At 49.0% G+C, this 19,489-nt stretch overlaps 1 protein-coding gene and 1 long non-coding RNA gene across 2 annotated transcripts; one reads left to right on the top strand and one right to left on the bottom strand.

Moving 5' to 3' along the window:
* Positions 1 to 1,656: 1,656 nt before the first annotated feature.
* On the bottom strand, positions 1,657 to 11,087 carry LOC104998167. Its single transcript, XR_826418.1, has 3 exons — positions 10,960 to 11,087; positions 2,882 to 2,929; positions 1,657 to 1,867 (listed from the first exon to the last, which is right to left on the bottom strand). It is a non-coding gene; the product is annotated as an uncharacterized LOC104998167 (long non-coding RNA).
* On the top strand, positions 9,732 to 18,774 carry KCTD14 (potassium channel tetramerization domain containing 14). Its single transcript, XM_010853232.1, has 2 exons — positions 9,732 to 10,379; positions 15,860 to 18,774. Exons 1-2 carry the CDS (start codon positions 10,311 to 10,313, stop codon positions 16,520 to 16,522), a joined length of 732 nt encoding a protein of 243 aa, XP_010851534.1. The 5' UTR covers positions 9,732 to 10,310; the 3' UTR covers positions 16,523 to 18,774.
* Positions 18,775 to 19,489: the final 715 nt, after the last annotated feature.

The raw sequence follows: 19,489 nt of genomic DNA on the forward strand, positions 1-19,489 counted from the left end.
AAGAGAAAAGAGACAGAAACAAGGCTGAATTCATTCCGGGGGTGGGAGGAATTAAAAGGTGAAGGAAGAAGGAGTAGAGAGGGAAAGAAAGCAAAATGACTAGAATTTGAGGGAAGTCATAGAAAGGAACGAAAGAGAAAGGGGAGGGGGAGCAGGAAGGAGGAGAGGAGGAGAGAAAGGAAAGACGACATGGAGCAGAACATGGGATGAGCGCCTCAGCTGGCATTTTGGATCCGTCCAGAAAAAACTGCTCGTCAGATCTCAGGAAGACTCCGGTGGTGTCTGGCTTGGTTCTCAGGCCCTATCAATAAGCCAACTTGCATTTTCAGCCTCACCAGCATTCCCCGGCAGTTTTCTGGGGGTGAGCAGTGGAGGTCAGTCTCTGAGCAGCGGACAAAAACATATTGAGGAGCAGTGATACCCTGTGTGCCCAGGTAAGGGGTACGGCCTTCCTAGTCATTTGGCAACGAGGAATAGATCTTCAAAAAAGGTGCATACTCCTTGCACAATGTCTTAGTTATAGACGATGCTCCTTGCAGTGCTAGTTATGGTAAAAGAGAAAAAAGAATGAAGGCAGAAATGAAATGTGGTTTAATAGATTTATGATACATTCTTATGACACACTGTGATATAGCCATTACAGTGGTATAGTTGAGCCCTTAATAAAATGGGGCAAATCTTCACAACACTAGATGAAAAAAAATAAGTACGTGTTTAAATTAATCTTTAAAATGGTGTGATTCAAACTTCCCTGGGGGTCTAGTGGTTATGACTCTGTGTTTACACTGCAGGGGGTGCAGATTTGATCCCTGGTCAGGGAAGTTCTGCATGCTACAGGATGTGACAAAATAATAATAATAAAGGTATGATTCCAATTTTGTTCGTGGATATGGGTGTAATGGGGATGGCGTTGCCTCTGCCCTGACCCAAAGTCTTCTGCAAGCTCAGTTCAATACTGTGCTAAGAGGAAGTTGTCTTGTTTTTCTTTTTTGTCAATCTCATGTCCAGCCTCTACCCCTTTCTCACTAGCCTCTTGCTCTCCCTGTAGGGGACATTCCCATCAAAGTCTTGCCAGGGCGGTAATTCCTAGTCCCTGCTCACACTGCAGAAGCCCATATGATTGACTTCCTCTTCTGCCTGCCCCTGGTGTAGCCGGAGGCCCACCTGTGACCACGACAGTGGAAGTCACTCAGTCTTGCAGTGTGATCCTGACCAGGCTCCTGCCACTGGGCCCCCTGAGCCCATCCCCTGGGAATACTGACGTGTGCATGCTTAGTCGCTTCAGTCGTGTCCAACTCTGTGCGACCCCATGGACTGTAGCCTGCCAGGCCCCTCTGTCCATGGGGATTCTCCAGGCAAGAATACTGGAGTGAGTTACCATACCCTCCTCCAGGGGATCTTCATGACTCAGGGATCAAACCTGCCTCTCTTACGTGTCCTGCATTGGCAGGTGGGTTCTTTACCACTAGTGCCGCCTGGGAAGCCCAGGGAACACTGATGGTCTAAGAAATTTCCTTTTGGTTTAAGGAGTTGGCCTTGGTTGGCCACCAGAAGCCTGGTCTGACACTTTCCCTGGGTTCAGCTGCTGGAAGTTCGGCCACAACTGCCCGCTCAGTGGGCGGCCCCCCTCCCTTCCTTGGGTTAGGGTGTCCTGGGGCTGCATGAGAAACTGCCTGTCTGGGGTAATCAGGTGGGGCCTGCACCCTGGGGCTGGGCAGCCGGTGAAAGAGGAGCTGGATAGGATGCAGTTAATTCTTCTCCAGGAACCCAAGGAGGATGAGCTGGCAGAGGTCCTGAACACAGGCTGCAGGATGTGCTCTTCTCAGTGACAGTAGGTAAATAGTAACTGGCTCCCAAAAAACTGGCCCTGCAAGCCAATAAATAGCTGACAGCATAACCTGAAAAACAAGGTCTGGGGAAGAGATAGGAGGGCTTCCAGCTCTCAGATAGGACCAGAGAAAGGCCAGGAACCCAAGGGATGGCTCAGAGAGGGAGGCACCACCCGCCAGGAGTGAGAATCCACCGACTCTGGAGGTCCCAGGACTTGCAGCACTGTCCGTGTCAGCTATGCTGATCTATACTATCTTTGCTGGGCAGAATTCCGTCAGAAGCCCTTAGATGAAAAGGGTCTCTGGGTATCCCTTGGGGAGGATTGAGGGAAAACAGCTGGAAAGATGATCCCCATTTCACAGCTGGTCTGGTAGGGGGAGCCAGGGGCAAGAATGGGTAGCAATGTTTGTTGTTATTTTTTAGCAATGGGTTTTTAAAAAAAAATCTGGGACTTCCCTGGCGGTCCGGGGGTTAAGAATCTGCCTGCCAATGCAAGGGACACAGGTTCGAGCCTTGGTCCTGGAAGATCCCACATGCCAGGCAGCAACTAAGCCCACGTGCCATGACTACTGAGCCCATGTGCCCTCGAGCCCATGCTCTGCAGCAAGAGAAGCCACCAGAGTGAGAAGCAGGTACACCGCAACTAAAGAGCACTGCAACTAGAGAAAGCCTGCATGCAGGAATAAAGACCCAGAGCGGTTAGAAAATAAATAAACACATAAAATTTTTAAAAAATTGATTGAAGTATAACTCAGATACCGAGGAATGCACCCAAGTAATTTTCGCAAAATGTAAACACGCCTGTGTAACCATTACCTAGGCCACGACAAAAAACATAACTCAGGATCTCAGAAGTTTCCCATTTGGTGACAATGATGATTTTAAAGAGGAAAGTAGACAGGGTCTGAGAGCAGAGGAGGAAGGAAAGAAAAGATCCTCCCAGGTGCCAGTTGACTGACACGTGGTCCTGGAAACACAGCAGGAGGCCCCCCTCGTCTGTATTAGCACCAGCTGTTGAACTGGCCTGCATGCAGAGCTCCAGGATACATACCCGGTATTCAGAATCTGCCCTTGGGAACTTGATGAGCCATGGGCAACCCTGCCAAGAAAAGCAAGGAACTGGGTGTTTGGAGAAGATCACAGACCAGGTAGGACAGGGCTGAGAGCCTGAGGGCAAACAGAAAAGAGAGTTGCTTCCAGGCTGGGAGGGCCTGGGAATGCCTGGTCCCAGGGGAGTGGCTGCCACAGTCACTATTTGTTCCCCCAAGTTACTGTTTGTCCAAGAATGATTCATGTAGGTTCCACTGATCAGTCCCTCCTTCTCTTCCTCACTGTGAGCTGCTGTGCCAAGGGCAGAGGGGCACGGGGGGACATGCACAGCTGTGACGCCAGGGAGACATGAGTTTGAACCCCAGTTCTAGGCTGTGTGACTCTGGAAAATTTCATTCCCTCTCTGACTTCAGTCAGAGAGATGGGACAATAACCTCATGCAATAGCCGTGAAGAGGAAATGAGATAAGCCACATAAAATGCGGCACTAAAAAAATGCTTGCTCACTTTTCTTTGTCCTTTTTCCATTTAACAAATATTTATCTGGGGCCTGGTGTAAAGCAGGCAGCTGTGCTAGGTGCTGGGAAGAGAGTGGTGAACAAAACCAGTATGGAGACTGGCTAGTATGGAGACTGGCTCCTGTTATGGAGCTTAGAATCTAATGAGGGAGAGACATTCAATACACAAACATATACACATTGTGAAAGAGAAGTACAATGTGTTATGAAAAAGAACATCAGGACTTCCCTGGTAATGCAGAGGGTGAGAATCCGCCTGCCAGTGCAGGGGACATGGGTTCAATCCCTGTTCTGGGAACTTTCCACATGCTGCAGAACAACCAAGCCCACGAACCACAATTACTCAGCCCGTGCTCCAGAGGCGGAGAGCTGCGATTACTGAGTCCCTGCGCCACAACGACTGAAGCCGTGCACCTAAAGCCTGTGCTATGCAACAAGAGAAAAGTGAAAGTGAGGTTGCTCAGTCGTGTCTGACTCTTTGCGACCCCATGGACTGTAGCCTACCAGGCTTCTCTGTCCATGGGATTCTCCAGGCAAGAATACTGGAGTGGGCTACCATTTCCTTCTCCAGGGGATCTTCCCAGCCCAAGGATCAAACCCAGGTCTCTCGCATTGGAGCCAGACGCTTTAACCTCTGAGCCACCAGGCAATGAGAAGCCGGTGCAGAAGGGCTGCAGCTGGAGAGCAGTCCTTGCTGTCCACAACTAGAGAAAGCCTGCGTGTAGTAACGAGGACCCAGCACAGCCAAAAATAAATTAATAATAAATAAATAAAGCAGTGTGTACATGTCAAAAAAAAAAAAAAAAGAATATCAGTGGTGACTTCCTTCCAACAGAGTGGTGAAGGAAGGCCTCTTGGGAGAGGTAACACTTAAACTAAGACCTTAAAGGATGAGAATGAACCAGGCATTTTGGAAAGCAGGACCCAAAGTGGGAAAAGGCACAGATTTTGAAGCCAGATATGGATGGGTTTCAAATCTTGGGCCCACTGCCTAGCAGCTGTGGGACTTAAGGTAAGTTCCTTTACTAGTTGGGGCCTCAGTTTTATCTTCCTTAAAATGGGCTAAAAACACTTTACAGAATTGTGACAATGAAACCCAACTGTGTATATCAAATGCCCTGCCTGGTGTCTCAGTAAAGATCAGTTCCCTTCCTGTACCAGCTCTTGATTAATTGCTGAGCAACTGGCATAGAAATGATGCATGCACGCATTTAACGCACGCGCGCGCACACACACACACACGTGCAGTACATACACACCATCAAAAACACACACAGGCAGGACACAGGTACCTCCTCAAACTGGGGATTCAAGGAGAGGTCTATGAAGGGACTCTGCAGAGATATGGCAGGGACTGAGGAGAGAAGCAAGGAATAGTGCAGTCCCTCAGGGCAGCTAACTGCGGGGGCCTGAAAGGAAGACAGTGGTTACCAGAACCACAGAGAGGGTGTGGAGAGGGTGCCTGAGGGACACAGCTGACTCACACGGACCTGGTAGGGAGGGAGCTGGGGAATAAAGAGTCTGATCCCACTTCCCTTTTCCCTCTGATCTCCTCTAGGCCTCACAGTGGCCAAACTCAGATGCAGGCTGGAGGCCACAGTTATTGTATGGCATGCTCAGTCGCTCAGTGTGTCCCTTTGCGTCCCCACGGACAGTGACCCACCAGGCTCCTCTGTCCGTGGGGTTTCTCCAGGCGAGAATACTGGAGAGGGTTGCCATGCCCTCCTCCAGGGATCTTTCAGACTCAGGGATGGAATCCACATCTCTTTTGTCTTGCATTGGCCGATGGGTTCTTTACCACTAGTGTCATCTGAGAAGCCCTCTGTCCTCCACACATGATTTCTTTTTAATTTTTAAAAATTTATTTGTTTTTATTGTATTCTATTTGTTTGGCCATGTTGCTCAGCTTTTGGGATCTTAGTTCCCTGACCAAGGATCAAACCCGTGCCCCCTGCAGTGGAAGGACAGAGTCCTAACCACTGGACCACCAGAGAATTCTATGACTTCTTTTTTTAAAAAAATAAATAAGAAACGCTCCTAGTGTTCGGAAAAGAAAGAAAGAAAGGAATGAGGGAAAGAAGGAAGACAGGTCCTTGTCCAACTCCTAGTACCTGACACCATGATTGACACATAGTAGGCCCTCAGGTATGTTTCCCCATTTCTAAAGGAGAATAGCACTACCTGCTATTTGTTTTGAAGATGAAATAAAACTCTCCAAAGAACCTGGCCCAAAGTCAGACCAGTCCGGTTCAGTCCTGGACCAGTCTATAAACACCTGGATATTCCTCAAAGGGCGTAGGGCAGAGGGAAGGGAAGAGGGTCCTTGTGGGTTGGCAGGGGTCTCCGCCACCGCGGAACTCACAAAGGGAGCCTTGTGCGGGAGTGGTGGCAGGATGCTTCGAACGACAGCTGGGCCCAGGGCTGCCAGGCCTGGGCTGGGCTGGGTTGGGCACTCTGCCACAGGCGGCCCTCTGAGGGCCTTTTCATCTGAGTCCCAGCTGCCACTTGGCCGGCTGGCTCGAAGCCCAGCAGCCTGGAGAGGAGAGGGGCTGGCAGCTTTGTCTCAGAAAGAAGAACAAAGAGGAGGGCAGAAGGAAGCAGTGCTTGCTCTTGGATTCAGGCCAAAGGGAAACAAGATCCAGTTCTAGGCAACACCAAGGTACTGTTTGAATTCCTTTGTTGCGTAGCATTAAGCAAGACAGTTTCACAGAGACCGTCTCAAACGATATCCCAACCCCCACCATGTTACAGGTGGAGAACTGAGGCCCAGAGACAGGCAGGGACCTGGCCAAAGTTACAAGTGAATGGCAGAGCCACAGCTGGAAACCCGGTCGTCTCTTGTCCCCTGGTGCTGAAGGATTCTGAAAGAGGCACTTCACCTCTGGGATCCCTGGGGTTCTCATACGTAAAAATAGAGGTGCTAATTCCTATTTTGAATGGTGAGGGTCAAACGTACTAATGGATATAAAAGGAAGAAGAGGGCTATTTGACTTGGGTCTTAAAGGCTGTGTAGGAGTTTTCCAGAGAGAGAGCGCTGGTGAGGAAAGGCATTCTGAGCACAAAGAACAGCATAAACAAAGTTCAAGAAAGTATAGGAATGTAGGTTATTTCAGGGCAGCTGGAGCTGGGGGAGAAACCGGAAATGGGGCCCAGGCTTCTTGATGCTGTCAGAAGTGCCCACTGCCCCTCCAAGTGTCCAGCCCTTCTTTCTGTGGCGATGACCTTTCAGAACTCAGCCTCCCCATGGAATCATCCTGGCCCATGCAGCTGATCAGCCCTCTGGGAGAAGTCAGACAATGTGAGGGGAAGGGGCTTCATGTGCTGGGCAGAGCTGACCTGGCCCGTGGGAGGCTCCCTAATCCAGATGCGGCAGGCAGGGAGGCCTGCTTTGAGGAGGTCACAGCTGTCTCCCCATGGTTCAGTCCTGTTTGCAAGTCATAGTATTCAAGGTGTACACTTGTACCCAGTGTCTCAGTCCATCCAGGCTGCTATGACAAAATACTGTAAATTGAGTGGTTTATAAAGAACATTTATTTCACACCGTTCTGGAGGTTAGGAAGTAGAAGATCATGGTGCTGGTGGATCTAGTGTCTGATGAAAGCCCACTTTCTGGTTCATAGACGACCATCTTCTTTCTGAGTCCTCATATGATGGAAGGAAGGAGCCAGAGAACTCCCTGGGGGTCTCTTTTACAAGAACACTAATCCCATCGTTTCATGACTTAATCACCTCCCAAAGGCACCACCTAACATCATCACATTGATGATTAGGTCTCAATGTGACTTTTGGAGGGAGATAAACGTTCAGACCACAGCACCCAGATACAAAGCAATTCTTTACAGTCACAGAAAGAATTCTGGAGTGAGAAAGACATGGAGTTTAAGCTTGGTTCTGTCAGTTACCAGCTGTGTGGCCTTCTGTCCATTCACTGAACTTCCCCGAGCCTCAGCTCCCTCATCTGTAGAGTAATCTAACTGCTTGGAAGAACTCATACAAGAGTCTGTGTTCAGTGCGGTGCGCTCCACACATGATCATTTTCATTTACCTCCTTTCCCTGGCACAGTTGACCCCTCTGCTGGGAGGAGTCCCTGGCAGGCTTCTCTCAACAAAGCTTTCCCCGCCTCAAGACCCAGCTTACGGGCCACCTCTCCCATGAAGCCTTTCCAAATCCCTCACACCAAAAAGCTGACTTCCTTTTGGGCTGCCTTGTGCTTGTCTTTGTTATTGTGTTTTGTTTTGCTCTTTCACACTTTTTCATGTTCACTGCAACTAGTGACATAATATAAATATGTATTAAGAAAAATATTTCTTTTTTACAGATTTGTTTGCTTGTTTTGACTGAGCTAGGTCTTCGTTGCTGTATGGGCTTGCCTCTCGTTGCAGCAAGCAGGGGCTACTCTCTAGTCGTGGTGTACACATTGCAGTGACTGCTTTTGTTGTGGAGCACAGGCTCTAGGACACGAGGGCTTCAGAAGCTGTGGCTTCTGGGCTCTAGAGCACAGCTCAGTAGTTGTGGCACACAGCTTAGCTGCTCTGTGGCATGTGGAATCTTCCCGCATCAGGGATCAAACCTGCGTCTCCCGGGCCAGCAGGTGGATTCTTTACCACCGAGTGCCACCAGGGAAGCCCAAGAAAACCATTTCTTAATCAATAATTTCCCCTCTATTTCTATCCCATTCACACGGAATAACCAACACTAATATCCACTGTGCATCCTTCTACACTTTTCTAAGTATACGTTCACATGTGTGTGCTTGTGCTCAGCCGTGTCCGACTCTTTTCGACCCTTTGGACTGTAGCCTGCCAGGTTCCTCTATCCATGGGATTTTTCAGGCAAGAATACTGGAGTGGGTTGCCATGCCCTCCTTCAGGGGATCTTCCTGACACAGGGACTGAACCCACATCTCCTGTGTCTCCTGCATTGTAGGCAGATTCTTTACCCACTGAGCCATCAGGGAAGCCCATATGTTCACATAAATAGATATAAACTTATATATTGAATTCCCATAGTATATATACACTGCTCTGATGTTTATTTTTAATTGCTTAATAAATCATGAGAGGCTTCCCAAGTGGTGCAGTGGTAAAGAATCTGTCTGCCAATGCAGGAGACACCCGGTCTGATCACTGGATCAGGGAGATCCCCTGGAAGATGACATGGCCATCCACTCCAGTATTCTTGCCTGGAGAACCCCATGGACAGAGGAGCCTGACAGGCTCCATGGGGTTGCAAAGACTTGGACACAACTGAAATGACTTTAACATGCATGGATGCGTGGGTTTTGGGGAAGAGGATCACTGAGACAAAGTGGCATTTTCATCACACTCTATCAAGGATACACATTATCATCATAATTTCTGACTCCTGCTGTTGACCTTGATCACCTGGATAATTACCTGGCAAAGTTGTCTCTGTCATTTTCTCCACTGTGCATTTACTCTTCTATTCTCCTCTCTTTCCATATTGTCCTCTTTAGAAGGTCACTATGCAGGCCTATACTGCTGCTGCTGCTGCTGCTAAGTCGCTTCAGTCATGTCTGACTCTGTGCAACCCCATAGACGGCAGCCCACCAGGCTCCCCCGTCCCTGGGATTCTCCAGGCAAGAACACTGGAGCGGGTTGCCATTTCCTTCTCCAATGCATGAAAGTGAAAAGTGAAAGTGAAGTTGCTCAGTCGTGTCTGACTCTTAGGGACCCCATGGACTGCAGCCTACCAGGCTCCTCTGTCCATGGGATTTTCCAGGCAAGAGTACTGGAGTGGGCTGCCATTTCCTTCTCCAAGAGTTATTCCCCATTTCATAAGGATTGTGTTTTTTTAAATAGTTATTTTTAATTTTTTAAAGTTTTATTTATTTATTTGTGGCTGCACTGGGTCTTGGTGGCTGTGCAGGGTCTTTCTCTAGTTGCAGGGGGAGGGGGCTATTCTCTAGCTGGGATGGGAGGACTTCTAGTGCCCGTGGGCTCCAGCAGTTGCAGCTCGAAAGCTCTGCTGCTGCTGCTAAGTTGCTTCAGTCGTGTCAGACTCTGTGTGACCCCATAGACGGCAGCCCACCAGGCTCCCCCATCCCTGGGATTCTCCAAGCAAGAACACTGGAGTGGGTTGCCATTTCCTTCTCCAATGTATGAAAGCGAAAAGTGAAAGTGAAGTTGCTCAGTCCTGTCCGACTCTTAGGGACCCATGGACTGCAGCCTACCAGGCTCCTCCATCCATGTGATTTTCCAGGCAAGAGTACTGGAGTGGGGTGCCATTGCCTTCTCCCTCACAAGCTCTCAGTTCAGTTCAGTCACTCAGTAGTGTCTGACTCTTTGCGACCCCATGAATCGCAGCACGCCAGGCCTCCCTGTCCATCACCAACTCCCAGAGTTCACTCTCTTTTGCTTAGTTGTGGCCCCTGGGCTTAGGTGCCACGGGGCACGTGGAATCTTTCCGGCCTCTGCATCGGCAGGCAGATTCTTTAATAATAATATATTAATAATCCCGGATCACCAGGATTATATTTTACCAGCAAAATAACACACACAGCAGTACCTAGCATGTGCTGCACTTTCAGCAGCTGATCTGAGGTGACTATATAATCTACTCTCCCATGGAGACTATATAATCCACTCTCCCCTGGAGACTCACTTTTCTTACCTGTAAAATGGGTGTTTCTCATCCTTCACCCCCACGACTGTATGAGTGGACAGGGTCCAGGGCGTCAACGTCAGTTCCCTCTCCCTTCCCCATTTGGCTGTCCAGCAACCCAGACACGAGAGGGGCAGTGACCAGCCTAGGGTGTCACCGCCGACTGCAGCCCAATCAGGGCTCTCACCACACCCTGGGTAGGATTCCCCCACCCCCGGGCGGGAGCCAGGTGCACTTCGGCCGGCCACAGGTACCCCTCACGGGCCAGCGCCCGCGGGGCCGGGGAAGATGAGCCAGACCTCGGCGCCCGACTCCCGGCCAAGTGGCCGGGCCGCGCCCCCCGCGGGCCGGAGGACGGTGAGTGCGAAGCCGGCAGCGGGCGTGCAGACCCGTCCTGCTCCGGGCCCGCCGCCCTCCCTTTCCCCACTCCTTCCAGGGCCCTCTAACCCTTCCCTCCCCGCAGGTCCGGGTTCCCCTGCTTCGGGCGCGCCCCTCTCGGCCTGCGGCTGGGGGCTCTCCGCCTGGGCTGTTCCTGCCGCTTCGATCTCTCCTGCAGCGCCCCGGTCTCGGCGCTGGTTCCGGCTCAGTCCAGCCGATCCTGGTTGCCCTCTTTCCGGCTTGGCTGCCTTTGTGTGGTCTCCTCCCTGTCTGCTTTGTGTCTCTTCTCGCAGCCCCTCTGGCTTGCCCCTCCTCCTTCCCTGCCCCACCCCTCCTGCCGGTGGGAGAAGCCCCCACCGGGGGCGGGCCCGAGTATCGTCCCCTCACCCCCACCCCACCGCAACCCTTCTGCAACCTGAACCCCTGCCCTCTGGCTGGCTCCTGAGTCTTCCTGCTTGCCTGTTTCCTCCCAGGATTTGAGGGGGTGGAGGGGGGAGTGTGGACCAAAGGGGAATATCAAGAAAAAGCCCAGTGCACTCTAGTGTCAGAACATTCTCACCTCTGCCGGGCTAGGTGCCATCTCGAAGGCTTGTAGGAAGGGAAAGCAGACCCAGCCTTGGGGTGACTATGGCATTTTCCAGTCAGGTGATGACAGCCTTATTGTTGTTGGCTGTTGACAAAGTCACCTGGTCAGAGGCGTGGCCACCCAACGTGCCCAATAAATGTCTGAATTAATTACCAGAAGAGGGAGGAAGCCTGGACGGCCCCTGACATGAAGTAGGGCAAGACTGGCCTTTATTAGAACCGCGGGGTGCTCCTGTGAGTGCTCCTGTGAGTCAGTGCTGAGGGTGAAAGTGAAAGTGAAATCGCTCAGTCGTGTCCGACTCTTTGCGACCCCGTGGACTGTAGCCCGCGACTCTTTGCGACCCCGTGGACTGTAGCCCACCAGGCTTCTCTGTCCATGGGATTCTCCAGGCAAGAGTACTGGAGTGGGTTGCCATTTCCTTCTCCAGGGGATCTTCCCCATCCAGGGATCGAACCCAGGTCTCCTGCATTGCGGTCTCCTGCATTGCAGGCAGACGCTTTACCCTCTAAGCCACCAGGAAAGCCCTAAGTGCGGTTCAATTCAACAGACACATTGAGCAGCCCCCTGTGCTGAGCCCTGCAGCATGTACTGGTAACATGAAGATGAATCTGGGAATAGTCCTCCCTTAGGAACCTTCCACGGTGTGGGGGATTCAGATGAAGGGACAAAATTACAAGACAGAGATAAGTACCATGATGAGGGAAGTACATGAGCCTCTGAAATCAAGCAGACAACCCATCCAGAAAATTCCCAGAGCAATTAACTTGAAGGCTGAGCGACGGGACCGTGGGTGGTAAGCGAGTGACGTCCTGTGGACAGCGGGGCCCAGCGTGCTCTGGTTGGGTCGGGAAGGGAGACCAGTACGTGGCTTTGGTAGTTGATTGTCAGGGTTACAAAGGGCCTTGTAAACCTCGTTAAGAAGTCTGGAGTTTACCTTTAAAAGAAATGTGGGATCACTGAAGTGGTTAATGCGGGTAGTGACTAGATCAGATTTGCACTTCTGAGAAACTGCTCTGGTTTCAGAGTTGAGATTGGATTGGGTGAGGGGACATTCCAGGGAGCCAGGAGCCATGGATCTGACCAGGCATTTAGAATCACCAGGATTTAGTGACTCATTACCTGTGTGTGGGGAGGTTGAGGACATGAGCAGAGTACAAGATTTCAGTCTAGGTTTCTGGCTCAGATGACTGAGACAGGACGCAGTGGGAAAATGTCCAAGTTGTGGTGCGGGGAGAGATCTTGGGGCTTGGGGACATATGACTGGAGATGTCCCTCCACTGACTAGACTAAGAGTGACGTAAGGAAATGTATGAATGTTTGGTGGGGTTAGAGTTGGGCCTGTCTGAGCCATCCCTGTGTACCAGCACTAGCCTGATACCCACATTTCCCCAGCCCATGCACACAGGTCAGGCTTGCCCATCGAGGAATGCTTCAGCAGGGTGACTGGGTAGAACAGGTGGGGAGGAGGGGCCATGAGGAAGGGCTGGTAGTCTAGAAGAGGGATGGGAAAGAAGTCTTTGTCTGCTAGAAACAAATACAGCAGTATTCATGGATGACGTAGGAGGTTTGGGATTCCCAAAGAGGTTTGGCGTTTTTAGAAAACAAGGAGGGAAAAGGGACAGAATTAAGAAGCTTGGGAACAGGGCCCAGGTCTTGGGTGTTAAAGAAATGGGGGTGAAGATATCAGGGCAGGAGACTATTTTGTTTAGTATCTGGAAATGAGCTTCAGAAACAACATTTGAAGTGATTAGATTCATTAAACTTTCAGAGCTGAAGAGACTCAGAGTTCTCTTCATCCATTTTGCCTCCCTATGTCATAGACGACTAAGCTTAAGCTCAGAGTGGCTCAGGCGGTAAAAAGAGTCTACCTGCTATGCAGGAGACCCAGGTTCCATCCCTGGGTCGGGAAGATCCCCTGCAGAAGGGAATGGCAACCTACTCCAGTATTCTTGCTTGGAAAATCCCATGGATGAAGGAGCCTGGTGGGCCCCAATCCATGGGGTCACGAAGCGCCATACATGACTGAGCGACTAACACACTCAAGCACAGAGAAGGAAGTGAGATGCCCCAGGAACATAGCTAATAACTTGGCAGCAGTGGGACTGGGTGTTGGGAGGGTGGGAGTAGATCACTCATACTGTCCTGCAGTCAGACTGACACGGATTTGATCCCAGCTGCCACTTCCCAGGTGGCACTAGTGGTAAAAACCCACCTGCCAATGTAGGAGACATAAGAGACAGTTCAATCTCTGGATCAGAAAGAGCCCCTGGAGGAGGGCATGGCAACCCACTCCAGTATTCTTGCCTGGAGAATCCCATGGACCGAGGAGCCTGATGGACTACAGTCACTGGGGTCGCAGAGTCAGACAAGACTGAAACAACTTATCACACAGCACAGCGACTTCCTCACTTCCTTCTTTCTGACCTTTCCTTACCTGTAATGTGGGGATGTTAAGAGCACCTGTGAGCTTTCAGTGGTAGAGGAGTGAGGAGAATCCATCATCAATCCACTCAGGGGTTAGAGTCTGCAACTTCTCATTTCACTTCCTGGTTTACAGAACCACCTTTGGGTTAACCAAACACCCTTGCCAAAGAGCCTGGAGGTTTATGGGAAAAGGAGAGAGTCACAGGTCCTGGGCTTATTTTTCTCAAGGCTGAATTGTTTGGCTGCTTTCAGAATGCATCTTTTCTCCCCTCTCCATTCCAGCTAGCATAACTGTCCCTTGGTAGGAGCTGTTGCTATGGCAACTTGGTTCTTTCCCCCGAAATCTGGCAGTCTTGAGCTCTCTTAATTCCAGTACTTTAATCTTAGAGGTAGAGCCCACAGACAAGTTGAAAAGGAAGTCACACCTAAATCAGACTGAAGGACATTTCTATACCCCTGGCCCTGCAATGACCTGCAATCAAGTGTCCAGTTTGGAAATCCAGCTTTCCATCCAACACTGTAGATCTTTCCCACACCAACAGCCATCGCATCCCCTAGGAGACCTTCCCTGACAGCCTCCAGCACTCGTCCACAGAAAGAGCCAATCCCTTTTACCTTTGAGTCTTCCCCCTCAGCACCTACACATTGAAACCATCTGTTTGCTTCTCTCCTCTGTGAGCTCCTCAAGGGCAGGAACTGTGTCATGTTCATCTGCTTAAGAGAAGGCTTGGATGGAATAGGTCCTTCCTACATTTTGTTGGATGACTAGGAAATGAAGAGTGGAGGTGTTTGAAGGTTGAAAATTAACTTCTGTGATGACTAAGTGTAAGCTTCGGGGTAAATCAGATCTGAGTTCAAATCCTGTGACATTATCACTTAATAACCGGTTGATCTTGAGCAACTTAAACCTCACCTTCTTAAGCCTTAGTTTCTTCATCTGGAAAATGGGGGTTTACTACGTTCTTCATAGGATTGCTGTGAAGGTGGAGTTAGTAGCTTTGTACAGTTAATAGACTGTGAGGGGAGGTCTGCTTGTTCCTCATTGTTCCAGCTGCCTGACACAAAGTAGGTGCATACATGCTTTATTGCTGCTGCTGCTGCTAAGTCGCTTCAGTCGTGTCCGACCCTGTGCAACCTCGAAGACGGCAGCTCACCAGGCTCCCCCGTCCCTAGGAGTCTCCAGGCAAGAACACTGGAGTGGGTTGCCATTTCCTTCTCCAATGCATGAAAGTGAAAAGTGAAAGTGAAGTCGCTCAGTCGTGTCCGACTCTTAGCGACCCCATGGACTGCAGCCTACCAGGCTCCTCCGTCCATGGGATTTTTCCAGGCAAGAGTACTGGAGTGGGGTGCCCTTGCCTTCTCCAAATGCTTTATTGAATGGATTTTAAATGATGAAAGGTGTTCAGGAAGCTGGTTTGTAAGGATGATAACTGATGTATCACCTCATGTGTAATAATCACTAATAGAGTATTCGGGTATTTTTGTTAGGTCTGTGGGGCAGCACTTAGTATCCCCCAAATGAAGCCTGACCCTCAGTCTCTTTTCAAGTCCCTGTCTGCATTGGCCTGTGGGCATCTCCAGGCAGATACTGCGTGGGTCTTACCCACATTCTTAGTGCTCAGCCCGAGAGAAGAGGCCTCTAAAAATTCTGATGAACAGCTTAATCTATGTTTGCACCATATGTTACCATTTATGAGGCAGTTTTACACCTGCTGTATTTGGTTTTACTGACCTTGTCACTACCAAGGATATTCCTGTTATTTAATCCCATAGGCCCTTATTTTGAAAAAGTACCCATCAAACACATTCTGTTTGTTATGTCATGCCAACTGCAGCCAGAATTTCTGATCTATACGAAATAAGAATTTTTATCACCATTCCCAGAACAGGATGCAGACACACAGTAAGTACCAAAGAAATGATTCCTGGATTGAATTTATGTATGGTTTCTTTAACCTTTCTAAAAGGTCGAAAATGCATTTCTCCCTTTTCCTGATGCCTTAAAAACAAAACAAAACAAACTATGTCTTATATCTAAGCATTCCTGTCAGGAACTCATGTCTTTACAAAAGCTCTAAATCCTTATTTTATGAATAAGGAATCTGAGGCCTAGGGAGGGGGAAAGTCTTGCCACAGGCCACACACTTTAGCAGTATTGTCCCTGCAGCTTGCTTCCACAGCAGCTTCCTCCACTAATATTATGTGACCTAAATGAGAAAATTCAAATGCTTGAATTCGGTATTCTTATTTCAAACCAAAATATTTCCCTCCGTTAAAATGCCTACTCTCTGTAGCATAAATAGAACCCCCTTCCATAAGATGGACATTCCAGTAAGCTGAAGCCAGTTGGCTCCTCTAAATTCTGTAGGGTATTATACTTTGGATGAAAATTAATCATGAGCTCCCTGGAGATGGCGCTGTTGGTCACTCTGCCTCTTGTGCCCCCCAGGAATCTCCGGTCGTGGAGCTGAACGTGGGGGGTGAGTTCTATACCACCACCTTGGGCACCCTGAGGAAATTCCCAGGCTCAAAGCTGGCAGAGATGTTCTCCAGCCCCGCCAAGGCCTGCCTGGATGCCGAGGGACGCTTCTTCATCGATCGCTGCGGCACCTACTTTGGCCCCATCCTGGAATATCTGCGCAGTGGGCAGCTGCCCACCCAGCACATCCCGGAGGTGTACCGCGAGGCTCAGCACTACGAGATCAAGCCCTTGATCAAACACCTGGAGGACACGCCGCAGATCTTCGGTGAGCAGGTGGCGCGGAAGCAGTTCTTGCTGCAGGTGCCAGGCTACAGCGAGAACCTGGAGCTCATGGTGCGCCTGGCGCGAGCCGAGGCCGTGGCGGCGCGCTGCTCCCGGGTCCTGGTGTGCCTGGTACGGAACGAAAAGGAGGATGCAAACTGCGCAGACGCCCTGCGCTCCCTGGAGGCGAACAAAAGGTCAGTGGTCAAATTCGGGCCTTGGAAGGCAGCCCTGGATATCAGTGACCTCCTGGACTGCCTGAACATGGACATTAAGGCCCAAGGGTACCAGGTATGCTATTCACACAACAGTCCGTTACCAGCCAAGGTCTCCGACTACTTCTATACGTTCAGCTTCAGCTGGTGGTGATCCCCAGGGGCCGGGGCTCTTTGTTATGGGCTGTGGTGGGAAGTATGAAATTAAAAGTTGCCTCAAAGAGCCATCTTTCTTTAAACTAAAAAAACAAAAACAAACAAACAAAAAAAACAACAACACAACACACAGGAGTTCCCTTGTGGTCCAGTGGTTAAGAATCCACCTGCCCAATGCAAATGACATGGGTTTGACCCTTGATCCGGGAATATTCCACAGGCTGCAAGGCAACTAAGTCTGTGGGCGAGAACTACTGAGCCTGCCACTCTGGAGGTCTGCTCAGCAACCAGGGAAACCAGCACAATGAGAAGTCTGCCCATGAAAGCTGGGGAGTAGCCCACCCCCCAGCTTGCCACAACCAGAGAAAGCCAGTGTACAACGAAGACACAGTGCAGCTAAAAGTAAACAAAATTTAAACAAAAAACCAAATAGACATCAAAAATTTCCATGGTGGTCGAGTTGAGTTTTGCCACCAAATATTTGTTTCCCTCTTGGGGTTCTTTACATCCACTGCAACTGACTCCACTGTACTTGCCTACTGAGGTGCAGCTGTTTTCCTCTTTAAAGTCTCATGTACCTGCCAGACCCTTCCCTGAAGTCTAACAGCAATGTGGGGATGAGTTGGAATGTTTCAACCATGCTTTGGCTGGAGATGCGGGATGACAGCAGAAAAGTAATAGGATGTCATGAATCTAGACAGTCAGACCTAAAAATGTAATCCAGCCAGCCTCAGCTTGTGGTCCACTCTTCTAGCCCCGGTGTCTGCCTTCATGAGGAAGATGCCACGTTAGTACTTGGAGTCAATGCTGCTCAGATCTTCTCTCCTGGGTGCTGTGAATGTTGGCTGCTGAAACCTCACAAGTGTCCTCTTTTGTAGAGCAGCAGTTCTCAAAGTGTGGTTCCTAGACCAGCAGCATCCCCAATACCTGGGAACTTGTTAGAAATACAGATTTGCTAGTCCCTACCTCAGACCTACTGAATCAGAAACTTTGGAAGTCTGCCCAACAGTCTGTTTTAACAAGTCCTCCAGGTAATTATGATGCACCCTAATTTTGAGACCTGCTCTAGGAAAGAATTGCCATCTCACTTGTGTGGAGGTTCAAAACACTGATCCCTCACCTCAAGGAGGAACAGGTCTGATGTGGTTCCTATTTTAGCTCCTTGTGGGATCAGGCTGAAGTCAGCCTTTGCTGGACACCACATTCCTGTTTAGCGGTCTTCTTCAACTTTACCCTGCTTTCCTCACTCCGCTTCACTTGAGAACACATCCTCACTAAGCCACTTAAACAAGAGACTCTCTCAGGTTCTACTTCTTAACCAAAGACATTAGGTAACTTTAAGGAGGAAACCTTCATCCTTCTCCAAGTTCAGGTCTGGTGTAGATGGCCCCCATTCCCTACCTAGTTGGGAATTCCCTACTACCAGCCGTCCTGGGCTCCCTGGGACTGAAGGTCAAGTTTAACTGCCAAGCTGTAAGGAATTAACACTGAATCAGGAAATTTCAAATTTAAACATAAAATTTCTCAGAACATAGTTATTTTCAGTGAGCATTTTAATTCAGTAACTGCATCTGCTTGTATATATTTTTTATTCTCAAAGCTTGTTCTGTATTTTTCTTTTTTTGTATTTAATATGGCTGACAGTTTAAAGTAGAAAAATGCTAAATGTCTATTTGAACTTAATATCATGAATTAATTCAACATTATTCATAAGGAGCCAGAAAAATGTTCATACCCTTTGATCAGTAATTATACTTCTGAGATTTGATTCCAGAAAGTCACTTTGCTCCATAAGATCTAACTAGGATTGCGTAAAATCTCACTTTTATGAATTATGGAAAGATCAATGTCCTCCCAAAGATTTCTGCACATTCCAAGAGCGCTTGTCTTCTTACAGTCAGTTCTGGTTCTCTGCTCCTGCTAGATTCATTCAGCATTGGGATTAGCTAGATTTCTTAACCTGTTGTGCTGTTCTACACAATGCTTACCCAGAGTTAACACTCAAATCTTTTCCTTAACTTTTACAGATGCCACTCGCACCAACTATTTGCTCACATAACAGGCAAATAAAGGGAAGGGAGTTTACCGCACAGAAACGCAAACAACTTCAAATTTAATATTGGGCATATCTATTCTTAAAAGTGTCTTAGTCAAAAAAAAAAAAAAAGTGTCTTAGTCACCCTATCACTAGAGGCTTTTCACTAGTAGATTGTATTTGTTTTCTACTCTTTTCTTTCTTCCCTATTCCTGCCATGCTTCTGTGTGTGTCTGTGTGTGTGCTCAGTCATGTCCAACTCTTTGCAACCCCATGAACGGCAACACACCAGGCCTCCCTGTCCCTCACCATCTCCCAAAATTTGCCCCAATTCATATCTATTGCATTGGTGATGCCCTTCAGCCATCTCATCCTCTGATGCCCTCTTTTCCTTCTGCCCTCAATTTTTCCCAGCATCAGGGACTTTGAAACCCCAATTTAAAAATGGGCAAAGGACCCAAATAGACATATTTCCAAAGAAGATGAACAGATGGCCAACAGGCACATGAAAAGATACTCAGCATCAGTAATTATTAGAGAAATGTAAATCAAAACTGCAATGAGGGGCTCCCTGGTGGCTCAGTGGTAAAGAATCCACCTGCCAATGCAGGAGATACAGATTTGATGCCTGTCCGGGAAGATCCCAGAAGTCGAGGGTGAGCTAAGCCCATGCGCCACAACTACTGAAGCCCAAACACTCTAGAGCCTGTGCTCCACTAGAGAAGCTGCTGCAATGAGACGCCTGTGAACCGCAACTAGAGAGTAACCCATGCTCGCCACAACTAGAGAAAAGCCTGTGCAGCAACAAAGACCCAGCACAGTCAAATAATTAAGTAAAATTATTTTTTTTAAAATCCACAATGAGATATCACCTGAGATCTGTCAGAATGGCTGTCATCAAAAAGACCACAAATAACAAATGTTGGCAAA

The sequence above is a fragment of the Bison bison genome, unplaced genomic scaffold (assembly GCF_000754665.1).
Source record: "Bison bison bison isolate TAMUID 2011002044 unplaced genomic scaffold, Bison_UMD1.0 scf7180017864324, whole genome shotgun sequence".
In the NCBI taxonomy this organism is placed as follows: domain Eukaryota; kingdom Metazoa; phylum Chordata; class Mammalia; order Artiodactyla; family Bovidae; genus Bison; species Bison bison.